The sequence below is a fragment of the Ahaetulla prasina genome, chromosome 3, assembly GCF_028640845.1.
Source record: "Ahaetulla prasina isolate Xishuangbanna chromosome 3, ASM2864084v1, whole genome shotgun sequence".
Taxonomy (NCBI): Eukaryota; Metazoa; Chordata; class Lepidosauria; order Squamata; family Colubridae; genus Ahaetulla; species Ahaetulla prasina.
The window spans coordinates 141784830-141798269 of record NC_080541.1 but is presented as its reverse complement, the minus strand read 5'-3'; the positions used below and the strand labels follow the sequence as shown (position 1 = coordinate 141798269).

Below are 13440 nucleotides of genomic sequence, written 5' to 3'. Positions count from 1 at the left end.
TTCTTTCTGATTCTCTAATCCCTCTAGAACAGAGATGTCAAACTCGTGTCGTCACAGCAGCGTCACATAATGTATTATAACTTTTTTCCCCTTCGCTAAACCGGACATGTGATGCATCTGGCCCGTGGGCCATGAGTTTGGCACTCCTGCTCCAGAGGTGGGTTTCAGCAGGTTCTCACCAGTTCTGGAGAATTGGTAGTGGAAATTTTGAGTAGTTCGGAGAACCGGTAGTAAAAATTCTGACTGACTGACTAAATTCTATTCTCTTTCTCCTGAGCCCCAGCTGATCGAGGAAATGGAGATCTTGCAGTATCCTTCCCCTGCAGTGGGGAGGTAACGGAGATTTTACAGTATCCTTCCCCTGCCACGCCCACCAAGCCACGCCCACCAAGCAATGCTACACCCACCAAGCCACACCCACAAAACTGGTAGTAAAAAAATTTGAAACCTACCACTGCCCTGCTGTAGAATGATATTCTAATGCACACCTTTAAAGAAAGAAAACTTCCTGGTCCAAAATGACTGCTCAAAATTTGTGTTTTCTAGATATTGCTGGTTTCTGCTAAATCATTAGATTGGCAGGCTTTATTTAAGTAACCTTTAACTTTTTTGTAACTAGAGCTTTGGGGATATAATTGCTATTCTTTTACTAAAATTACTTTATTTCTAAAGCAGCCTATTTAAATGAATGACTGCCATTCACATGTATTTAGAAATGTAAAATGCTATATTTGAAATTTATAGTGAGGGTAAAGTTCACCGACGATAGTTTCCTAAGAAGGATTGTTTTATGGCCATTTTTTAAATGGTACATAATAACCTGACATCATTTACAGCATATCAAGTTATATGTATCCTATCAGTTACACATCATTGTGTACTAGCGTCTTAATTAGCCTTTTGATTTTGCTTTTTGTCTGGGCCTTACATAAAAGAGGGAGAAAAGTTGAAAATCACAATGAACATTATGTAGTTGACCAAAATTACCTTAGTAGGTTAAAATTGAAGAGCCTGTTGTATAAATGCTACATAAATTACACCAGCCACAAATATTCTCATGACTGCTACAATACTTGGTCACTGAGTTTTTTTGAACAAAAAGGTCAGATGACTCAAGCATGGCTTGAAGCCAAATTTGTACATGGCTACCCTTAGCAGGGCTAATTTTGTGAGAATCTAGAAAAGTGGTTTTCCTGGATTTTAAGACATGACATGGGAATTGGAATTGTATAAATAAGACTTTGTGCTATATGTTGTGCATACATCATTAGGCTGGCTGGTTAATGAGAAATATAAATGAAGTAGGTTTGTTTGTTTGTTTGTTTGTTTAGATCTTTATTTAATACATTGGCCAGATGCACAAGTCCCTGGAAAAAGCAGCCGAGAAGTCAGAGCGGAAACTTGGCAGGCCATGGAAGAATTGTATGAGAAAGGTAAGATGAGTTCTGTAATGCATTTTGGGTTTACCACATGAAGTATTCAATTAGGTTTTATTCTACCCAATTCTATTGCTCTATTCTTAATTCATCTGAATTCTGTTGTTCATCCTAAATTTTGGGAATATCACTGAATAAGTACTTAATTTGCAGATTTCTTTTTGGAGCTCATTGTTCTTATAAAACATCTGAATTGAAATTGTGGGAAAGTCTGCACATTTTTCTTTTTGGTGAACACTAATGGCACAGAAATGAAGTGCATGCAATGAGGTGGCAGGAAGGAGAAGAAACCTCTTTCCACTATTAGCTGTCTCTCCTCCCACCCCTAATTCCTTTAAAAGGGCAGAAGCTTGATTTCTTCCATCATGCAAAAGCTTTGACGTGTATCAGTGTATGATTTCACTACTGAGCGTTTTTATATTAGATATAAAAACAAAGATCCGTGACTTATTTTCAACTACTTACCCTTCAATTCCAAGAGGAAAATTTCTGGTTTCAGTTGTATGTTAATCTTTAAAATCCTCTGAAATGCAGTGACTGCATTTAAGCCCAGAATTTTCAAGCTTCAGTGTAACCAGTGGTGAAATCCAATTTTTTGTTACTACCTGTTCTGTGGGCGTGGCTTAGTGGGTGTGGCAGGGGAAGGATCCTGCAAAATCCCCATTCCCACCCCACTCTGGGGTCAGCCAGAGGTGGTATTTGCCAGTTCTCTGAACTACTCAAAATTTCTGCTACTGGTTCTCCAGAACCTGCTGGATTTCACCTCTGAGTGTAACCCGTTCTCACATCTTCTGCTAGATTAATAGATCTCATTAATCTTTTTTGTCAATAAAGGTACAGCATGCTTTAGTATTCTTGTGCTGCCCGTGGGCAAGTATTTTGGGACAAAGGAGGACAACCTCAATAATTATTTTCTCATCTTTGCTTATGCCCTTTGAAACAAAGAGATAAATACAAAATAGCTGACCTGGGTTTTATGCACCACATCGCCCACTTCAGTTACTCTTGGGTTTGTAGTCTCATGAACATACTGAGTTCTAGTATTATTAAATTGGAATTCTGATAGGCCCTAAAGAGGATTTGTGATGATGGATAAAGATTTTATTTATGTAGCATTTCATATTTGTGGTTTTTAAGATATGGGCATTACGAAGAAGTGAAATTGAAGATTATTCTATTAATTGTGCTTTACAATATCTCTTTCGGTGAGAATTGGATTTATTTTCTCAAACCCTTGCTCATATTAAGTCACAAGTGGTTCTGACATTAATTCATTGTTATTCCTTCAAAAGGAGAAATATCTAAATAGTTAAATAGTGTCAGGCCTGCCACAATGCAAATATCCAAATTATTATTATTTATTTGATTTTTATACCGCCCTTCTCCCGAAGGACTCAGGGCGGTGTACAGGCAAAAGTAAAAACAAACAATACAATATACAATTTAAAATACCAGTTAAAAAACTTATTATAATTAGCCTAGAAACTTTAAAATATATAAAAAACTAAAACCCCATTTAAAATTAGTAGTAAGAAATTTAAAATCGATAAAATTTATAAAATTTATAAAATTTAAGCCAGCCCCGCGCGAGTAAAAAGATGTGTCTTCAGTTCGCGGCGGAAGGTCCGAAGGTCAGGTATTTGGCGTAAAGATTATCCTTGGCTCCATTGGATGAGAAAAGTATAGTTTTATTAGAAGTCAAGTGTATTGCAGCAATGCAAAGCCAGAACTGAAAATCGCGTGCCAAAACCCCATAAGTTCAATTCTTCTTTTCCTTAGCTGTCCCTCATTGTCCACCCTGTGTATCCAATCAGGTTCAGACAAGATGTTTTCATAATGGTCAGTCAAAGCATAATTTGGTATGCGGGTCCCTCCTCCTTCCAGCTGGGTGACCTTGAGGCAGTGTCTGGAAGAGATATAGCACTTACTTTCATTTCCTCAAGCATTCCCCTCCCTTCATTCTTCCCCTCCACACAGTTCATGGCAGTCTGTCACAGCAGAGCAATGAAGCACAAGCAAGCATAAGATGTCAGCCGACAAATAGGTTACACCAAGCCATTTTGTAAAAAGCTGTATTGTATGAACAGAAATGAAAAACATGATGAGCCACAAGAATACAATAAGAAAAGGATTTTCAAACTTCATGACGCCATCATTCTTTCAAGCTTTAGATAGAACTGAAGTTAGGGTTCTTGTCATCTTGATATCACAAATTCAGGAATCTACTCTATGTCATACAATTTAACCAAAGTTAAACTGAATCTATGGAAAACTGCAGTGGCTTTCGAATGTTAGCAAAAATATTTTCTATATGAACTACTCCTTTTCAGAAGGATGTTTAATTCTTGATTATAAAAGATTGCAAAATTGATTTCTAGTTATTGAACTGAAGACAGGGAGGCATTATTTGATATCCTCCTTGAGCAGGGTCAATGAAAATATTGTATGAGTCTTTAAACAGTTTTTCTCCTTATGTAGCATTTTTCTCCTCTTATTAATATTACTGAAGTAATAAACCAGTAAGTAAAACAATATTAAAGGCTTTATAAGATAAAAGCCCTTATTCTTAGGGAGACAGTCATTCAAAAATTTGAAAAATAAATAAATAGGAAATCAAATAAAAGGGATGATTCCTAAACTCATTGATTACATACTTCTGCTTAAGATGTTAATTAGGATAATACTCTATTGTGCCCAAGAGTCCTCCATGTCCACATTAATGTTTGAGAGACGGTTTCGTGTATAAACTACAACTATGAATATCAGTGTCAGTTGAAAAGGAATCAATAGAAGTTAGATTCCTTTATTGGCTTAAGTCCCAGCATCGGTAATGTAGTTGAATAAATAAGCCAGAATATTATATTTTTCCTTGTCTTTGGGAGAGTCAAGAGTTCAGCTGTGGCTTTGTATTTGTATGCAAAGTTCAATCTATGTCAGATTCATTTTGGCCTTTCCTTCCTTCTTTGTCTAGACAAACAGGAAAAATGTTAGATTTTGGTTTTGCTGCTTTATGTCCAAAAATTAATGGTTAGTTTTCATGAATCAGCTAGATAATACCCCTGCCCTTGCTGTTCCTTTCTCCCATTTCCTAATGTGTATTAATTCCACCAGATAATCCGTCTATACTAGGTTGAATACTTTATGAGGAATTAAAATTGGATGTTGGAAGCTACCTTAATTTATTATATAATTCAGAGCTTTTTACTTCTTATGAAGTCTTCTACTCTTGCATGCTATTGCTATTTCCCCCCTTCTTATATTATTCAAATTAATGACATGTAAATCTCATGTGAGTTAAAATAGCTTCTGTGTTTTCTGGTCTCATCTGCTCAGCAAATCATCATTTTTTTCTGTCTTGTATGAAGCAGAGTTTTAGAACCTCTGGCCATGTGTTTCTGAAATGATAGGCAAATGTTAATAAATGTAGAGGTTTAAATGCGGTAGCCCGAGAGGAAAAAAAGGATTAAATAATTCATTTGCATAATTAACCACTAAACTTTCAGTTGACATTCAGATAATACTTAATTGTACTATTTGTCTTATGGCACTGATCTGGGATTTCTTGAACTGTCTTTTAATTTACATTCTTCGTTTGATTGTTCAGCCTTTGCAATTCTAACATATATCCATGCAAGGGTATTGAATATTCTCATTTCCTTCTAGGTAAATATGTATTGGATTACATTAGAAGAATGAGAGTTGAAGAAGTTTTTATTTCAAATCTTTCCTACACACAAACTTATCTAGATTGTCTTAGAAAGCTAGTGATATGGTTTATAAGGATTTTGAAAAGACTATTGACTTAACAGTTTTTGATATTTTAGAAATAGAATTTAAACTGAATTACTTTGGATATTTGAAATGGCTTTTTTTTGTAAATACTATAATTAATTGAGTATTTGCGTCTGTAAATTTGGGTAGGTGGTTTTGATTGTTGCATTAATGAGAACATTTTGAATCCAAAACAATTTGACTGGTAACTTTCCTGAGATTTCAGATTTTCCATTTTCTGGCAACAATCGGCCTTCTCAATTAAATTGCAGCTCCCATCTCAGTCTTGTAATTCCTGTTCCTTCTCCCGTGTCTTATCATCTGCTGTTCATATTCATAAACCCCAGGTCCATTTTATTACACAGTTTATATTTAAATGCCTTCATTTTTAAAAATGAAATGTATAACCATATAGTTCGTATTTCACAGGATATACAGTGGAAACTGTGGGAGAAGGAGTGACAGAACCTGGGAGTGGGGTGAGCAAAGGAATCAGTCTAGAACCCCTATGGTGCCACAAGCAACCTAAATTCAACCCTCCTTGGGTGCCCTTAACCCTTATCTAACTCTACACAGGCGCTGATCATTAGTTGAGAAGATTGTTAGGTATAGACAATAACAATACATCAATTTAATTGAGCCTTCACATGTGGACAAGGTCTTTCTTGCCTCACAGAAACTGTTCAAACTTTATATGACAGGGGAAGGGCGGATATCTTGCTTGTTCAGAATTTTGGACTTATTTAAGCCCAACATGGGAAGGAAAATTGTGGACATTATATATATGGACATTATATACACGATAAGACAAGCTGAAATGTTCCAGTCCATTGTTTCAGTGTACCTAAATTTTGCAACGTCATGCCAGATATAGTCTCTCCTACATGTCGTCTTCTGCATGAGATTCCACCTCCAAAAATCATAGTATGATACCTGGCAGTTCTAAGATGCACACTTGAGGTGCCTTAGTTTGGGGAAGTCTATTCTAGTAGATTTGTCAAGAGCTAAATTAGTTCTTTAGAGCTTGGGAACTCACCACCCTCAAAGCTGAAACAAATTCATAGAATTTGTTATTTACAACGCCTAAGAATGTAGGCAAGATTAAGATACGGAATTCCTCAGCATGCCCGAGACTGGGTGAATAAATTTTCATAAGTAATCTATTGATTTACCTGTATGCTGTTGAATTTTCTAGGCTCTGAACAGGTTATAATTTACTATAAAATACAGTACAGTGTTACATGCTAATTAGGAGTACCACAATAGAAGGACACTAAAACTACAAAACCAATAATATAATGCCTAATAATAAATCTGAGAAATCAGATAACACCTGAATAAAGTTGTTAGAAAATCACACTTTGAAGTTCCTTTAAATATTTTACGTTCAAGTTTCTGGAGGGCCATCATAGAGAAGATCATTTGACCTTCAAGAGGAAACCTGTTCTACAGTATAGGTGTAATGATGGAGAAGCACTGTTTTTTTTACTTTCAGCTTCCTTTTACTTCAAATGGGGCACCATGAGCAACTTCTTCTTTGAGGGTCTCCATGGATGAGTTAAATTTCTGGTCATCTTGTAGGTTCGTGGATGTCAAATCATATAGATTCCTTTAAATCAAGATTTTATTGAACTGCTAAAACATATTTCTCTCTCCTGGAATGCTTTTAGTTACGTGTATTGCTCCAAAGTGGCGATCCAGGACATGACTACAAATATCTCCTTAACAACTTGGGCCAGTCACTCTTTCTCACCCCAATTCACCTCAGAGGTTTTGTTGTTGTGGGGAAAACAGGAAGAGGAAGGTGTGTTGGATATATTCATTACCTTGAGTTATTTGTAAAGGGCAGGACACAAACAAATAAATTCCAAAGTCGTCGTGCTTATAATTCTGATACACTGCTGATTATTCTGTGGTTATGTTTGCCATATGGTTGTGCATATTGCAATTGACTATTAGATCTCAATAAACTATGACAAATCTTTGCTGAAATTGTGCTTTACACATCACTGATTAACTATCAGAATGTATTATCTTGGTAATAGTAACATTAAAAAGGTAAAGGTTCCCCTCGCACATACGTGCTAGTCGTTGCCAACTCTAGGGGGCGGTGCTCATCTCCATTTCAAAGCCGAAGAGCCAGCGCTGTCTAAAGACGTCTCCGTGGTCATGTGGCCGGCATGACTCAACGCCAAAGGCGCACAGAATGCTGTTACCTTCCAACCAAAGGTGGTCCCTATTTTTTGTAGTTGCATTTTTACATGCTTCCGAAACTGCTAGCAGAAGCTGGGAATAGTAACTGGAACTCACCCCATTACACGGCAGCATTAGGGATTCGAACCGCCGAACTGCCGACTTTTCGATCGACAAGCTCAGCTGTCTTAGCCCCTGAGCCACCGCGTCCCTTATAGTAACTTATAGTCCCTTAATAGTAACATTAGGCACACTAAATCTTGTCCTGAGGATTACCTTGCTTGCTAGTCTCTCCTTCCTTCCTTCCTAGGATAATAACTGGGCCCCCATTCCAACAGCACTACATATTGATTTTTAGTTTAATTGTCATTTTAAAGTTGGAGCTACTACTCCAAGATCTAAGTAACTTTGTATAATACCTTAGCATGCTGAGTACATGCTGAAGCTGAGCATAAAGAAAGGGGGTGGAATTTTTGAATGTCTTTTGCACTCTTGCAAATTCCCCAACAGGTGTTTATGAAAGGGACATTAGACATGTCAAACCTTCACAGCTTCTTATCGGTTCCTGTGATAAGCAGGACAGTCTTGTTCATTCCTGTTATGTGCTTCTCTTCCTGATGCAAACCAGCAGTACTTTATCAGGGTTGGGAGTAAAGCCACTATTTATCCAAAAGAACTAACTGGTCCAATGGCTTGTCTTTTGGAGCATAATATGTCATCTTATCCTAAGGCTATCTTCACTTTTGACCCCGTCTCCTCAGCTCAGGCATATTTAAGGAAAACAAAAAGCTGTGGCAGCTTTCTGAGAAATTTTCTGCCGTTCAGCTTTTCAAACGTGAGACTTGAGGCCAATAAGGGATGGCCAGGCAAATCCAATTTCATTTTTAGGTGTAGCCCATTGGCAAGTTTTATAAAACAGTGGCTATGGAAAGTCCTTTGTGTCATCTTTCATTCAAAATATATTAGGCATACTTTATTTCCCCTAGTGGCACAACTGGATTTCATTGCCTCTAACTGTGCCCTATAAGTTTATGGCATTTCCCCTGTACATCTGAGATAACAAATGTATACTTTTATGATCTAGAACAGGGATATCAAATTCATATCATCACGACATCATCACGTGATGTATTGTGACTTTTCCCCCCTTTGCTAAACTGGGCGTGGGTGTGGCCAGTGTGTGATACCTGTGGCCCATGGGCCGTGACTTTGACAGCCCTGATTTATAAGATCCATTTACTTCATATCGTAAGTATTTATGATGTATTTCAGACATCAAATACATTAGAGAGGGTACAGAGATATTTTACTAGAATAGTACTCAAATCTTCTGCCCGAAATAAAATTCCCTATACCACCAGGCTTGAAATTTTAGGTCTAGATAGCCTCGAACTATGTTGTCTACGTTTTGACCTATGTTTAGTTCATAAGATTATTTACCAAAACGTTCTACCTGTAAATAAGTAATTTCAACCATAATAACACAAGGGCTATCAATAGATTTAAATTCAATGTAATTCATGCTAATCTTAATTGTAGGAAATATGACTTCTGCAATAGAGTAGTAAATGCCTGGAACACTCTACCTGATCCTGTTGTTAGTCTCTCTAAACCCCATACCTTTCACCGTAAACTGTCTACCATGGACCTTTCATGTTTCTTAAGAGGTCCCTAAGGGTGCATGCATAAGCGCACCAGTGTGCCTATTGTCCCTGTCCTATTGTTCCCAATTATATGCAATCATTCTATGTGTTTAAGGGTATGTTTTGCCAGTTTATATCCTTTTTTTGTGCCAGTTTTTTTCATGTGTCCATGTCTATGTCTATTCTGTTACTTGTTTTCTTATACTTGTTGACAAATAAAATAAAATAAAATAAAATAATAAATAAATAAATAAATAAATAAATAAGTATATGAACACACTACCTGTAGACTCAAGCTTATTTACTTAGAAAATGAAAAACTAGCCTGCCTCAATTTGATATCCTCCAGATAGTCTATAATTCCTATAACTCTTTCCATTATATGCAATTGATTATTTTGACTGGAGCTGAGGGAGTTTTAGCTCCATATCCTTGAAGGTTACCAAACTGGAGGAGACTTCATAAACTTACTTTTCTTTGCACTTAATTACTTTTTATATCTACCGTTCATTAAGAGGAGGAGAATGTTTCTCAAGTTCTCTTACTGTGGCTTATTATAAGCAACATTTTTTGACTGTCATAAAATGGTGTTTTAAAGTTATTTGTAAAAGGAGATATGAAAGTCATTGCAGTGGAGTGAAATCATTCTGTGAGATTGGTGGCCTGTAAATTTGGAAAATAAATATTTTTTTAAAAATGCAACAGAGTTGCTGTTGTTGGGTCTGAAACGAAGGGATATCCCCCATGTAAGCTGTCTTGAGCTTTTGGAAAATAGTGGCATATAAATCAACAAATGAACTAAATGTAAAGGAATTTAGAGCTGACTTTGATGATAAGGAAGGCTTGTGCAAGGTGTTAAAGTGGGAAGTATCGAATGAGTATTAACGGGAGGGTCTTTCAGAAAAGTTAGTACTGTCCTAAGAAAGAAAGAAGGAAGCATGGAAAGAAAACTCAACTAGCTTAAGTTGGGAGAGAAAGAAACTTGGACAGGTTTTCCAAAGTCTGTTATTCCTGGAATCCTTGCTGGGCCTGTGTTTTGACTTGGCCTACCTCAAAGGACTGACATAAATCATAATAAAAGAAAATATAGTTAAAGGAAATGGGAAATTCCATAAATGGATAAAATGAAGTTGTAACTCAAGCCATAAATAGCTAATGTGAAAGTGGATGTTTTGTAGATGCCTTCGTCCAATTCAATCTGTTTATAAATGCCTTCTTTCCTCTTGAGGAAATTAGAGAAGATGATCTTTGATAGCCTCTATGTTTTGAGATTTGTAATATAAGCAGTATTTTGTATCTAGGGAATATAATAGCAGGAGGGGACTAGTAACATTTGCTCTCCCCCAGCTCTGTAGTTCCTATAAGCATTACACTTGAGGAAGCTGTTATGCGCTGCTGATATTTGGGCCTTCCTGTTCCCTTCTCTTTAGAGTTATGACTTTAATGTCTTCTTAAAGGGCTTGAGATTGGGTTATTTGTTTCAACATCTGGTCACAAGGAGATGTTGCTATCAATGGATTATGTGAAAGGGATGACATCCAAAGTATCGAAAGAGTAGCACTTATACATTTAGCTTCCAGATATGGTATATTTGCTCAACATCAAACAGTCGCTAAACAGAGCAGATGTTAAGCAAAGCATATGCATATTCCTAGTGGTTGCTGCTACCCGTCCTTTCAAAACAGTGCTGAAGAAGAAGTTCTCACATTTTTTCTTAACTTTTCAAGGGGCAATCTCTTTCAGAATAGACTAAATGGTACCTTCTCCTTCAGTTCATTAACTCATGACACTCTATCTTGATTAAGTTTCAGTTTGTTTCCTCCCAGCAAATTCCTCTTTTCTTCCATTTACTTCATCTCTGCATACAATAGACCATAAGAGTACAGTCTCCAGAGAACTTGGATGGTTCCACAGTACATGTTCTAATCTCCATCATTTCTATTTGTATACTTGTTGACTATCGGTCCATTATTCTGATTGTCATAAAGCTTCTGTTGGAGAAAAAGCCAATGATCTGAGAACTGAAGGTGAATTTTTTGAGTAAAGTTTTTTTTTTACTCTTCCTGCAATGAGTCAGGCAGTAGGGTATACAGTGTACTTTTTGAGCTTCTAAAATTATAAATATAATATGATTCAGGAAAAAAAGCTTTGTAAATTATTTTTTGATGTGTGAAAATGGTACAGTTAATGTTCAAGGTTTAAAATTCTTGATACACACCCATAGCAATGTTTAGGAAAGATAAGGCTTGCTATTGTCTCAAACAAAGCTTTGCTACTGAGACCATTTATTTATGAAAGTTAGTGTTAAAAAGATCAGCATGTCCCTCTTACTCTGTATCTGAAGTGTTTGTCCCTCTTCTTTTTGATCTTTACGTGGAGTTTGTTTGAAGACCATTTTTTTAAAACAACAAATATTGCATATCAGTTTTCAGTGTTCAGCTAAAGCTAAACTGTCCCCTGCATAATACAGACTTGGAAGGGAGTGAGGTCATGTATTGGCTTGAGTTCCGATGACAGAAAAGGGACACCATTATAGCAGCATGACTTTTCTTATTTAGCAAGGGACCATAATGAAAGCTAGACAGAGCTCATGATTAGGTCTCCTTCTCTTCCAGAAGGTCAACAGTATTCCTTTATTTAAGGATCTCCCAAAACTTGGAGATGGCATTGACTGTCTTAAATCAGCCTTTCTGAGCTAAGATGTATCAGGTTATGTTTATATGGAGATGATGAGAAATGTAATCCAGACACATTTGCAGAAGCCAGCTTATGCTCCTTCCAATTGCTTTTTTCCCCCTGATCTTCTGATTATCTTTTTTCTGACAAAGTTGATTTGGCTAGAAGCTTGGAGGGTAGGAATATATTTCTTCTTACAGATAGCTAAATATGTTCATGTCTGATTTATAACAAATTTTTAAAAGTGTCTACTTTTGTATACTTGTTGATAATAAATCTTGTCATATATATCTATAGCTATAAAATATTTCACACTGATTTGTTTTGTCTTCTGCGGTAGACAAAATATTGCTCCCTCCACCCCGTTGTTTGATGTCTGATAGAAAACACTAGAAAAATTACTTAACATAAGTTAACATGTGTTCTTTCAAGAAGCTAATTTTATTGTAGGCTGATTTGTGCTGTTTACACAGAAAACTATCCTGAAGGGAAAAAGTCTTGTTTTTTCCCCTCCTCGTGAAGTTTTTTCTTGAAGGACAGATCTTCATTTGCAGGACATAGTAACCATATTTTAGGTTACATTATTTTAACATTATTTTAATTTGTATATAAATGTTTTTATTTGCCTGTGAACCGCCCTGAGTCCTTTGGGAGATAGGGCGGTATACAAATACGAATAATAAATAAATAATAATAAATAAACATACCTCTATGAAGATCAATCACAGTAAAGGTAGTGAAAGTTCAATCTTATCCGTGCAAAAGTCAAATCTTGCAGTGAAGACCTGACCAGTTGTGAGTTGCTCCGGGTTCGGTCCGGTTCTTGCGAACTGGTAGTAAAAACGGTGGGAGGCTCCGCCCATCCGCCTGGACATCATCATGGATGATCTGCGCATGTGAACCGTAGTAAAGGTAAGTAGAACCCACCCCTGGATTGGACTGAGCGTCGTCATGTTAGTTGCTGGATTATTACCTCTTGTCTCCTCTCTCGTATGACCTTCTCATATGACCCTTTGGGAAAAGCCTCCAATAAGCGAGCTCATTCGTAGTATTCCAAGCCATTTTGTAGGTCAGTTCTGATCAAGTGTAGATTGTTTTGAAATGAAAGAGAGCAAATTGGACAAAGTGGTTAAGGCAGCAGGCTAGAAAATGGGAGTCTGGGAGTTCTAGTCCTACCTTAGGCACAAAGCCAGCTTGGGTGACCGTGGGCTGGTCACACCCTATCAACCTAGGAAAAAGAAAAGCATTTCCAAAAAACTGCAGATAGCTACTAAAAGACTGACTTGTAGGCACTATTTATCTATATGCTTTGCAATGAAATTTAGGATAAAGAGCTAGTATATAATCTGTGGCATTAACGTATGTGTAAAATTAGCAAATCTGGATATATAAGTACATTTGAGAGAAGCAAGCAGGTAAATAAACTGTTTGAAATAAACATAACCCAGTTTTCTCTAACTATAAAAAATATTAAAATTTCTTTGTTTGCCTGTTAATAGGTGCTGTATTATTTTAGCTGTCATTTAAATTGCTTCTCTCAATTCCGGATTACTGCTGTGTAACATTTGCTTTTTAGAAATGGGAGTCCATTGGAAGGAATAAACAGATTTGTTAAGATTAATAGAGTAAACAAGGTGGTCATTGATATTGGCATGTCATGGCTGGAAGAGAACAGTTGGCTTGATGTATCCTTATCAAAATTACTGCCTCTGGGGTCCTGA

The 13440-nt window shown here is 36.6% G+C and overlaps 1 protein-coding gene across 5 annotated transcripts in view; it reads left to right on the top strand.

The window, feature by feature from the left end:
• The window catches only part of LOC131196223 (uncharacterized oxidoreductase ZK1290.5-like), a 90474-nt gene that overhangs the window by 37187 nt on the left and 39847 nt on the right, over positions 1-13440 (top strand). For all 5 annotated transcript variants that reach the window (XR_009154666.1, XM_058178746.1, XM_058178743.1 and 2 more), the window contains one exon: positions 1332-1433. Coding sequence is in view for 4 of the 5 variants with exons in the window: in XM_058178746.1 (XP_058034729.1) it covers positions 1332-1433 (102 nt within the window). In the remaining variant the exon portion in view is untranslated. The remainder of the gene's footprint in view (positions 1-1331; positions 1434-13440) is intronic.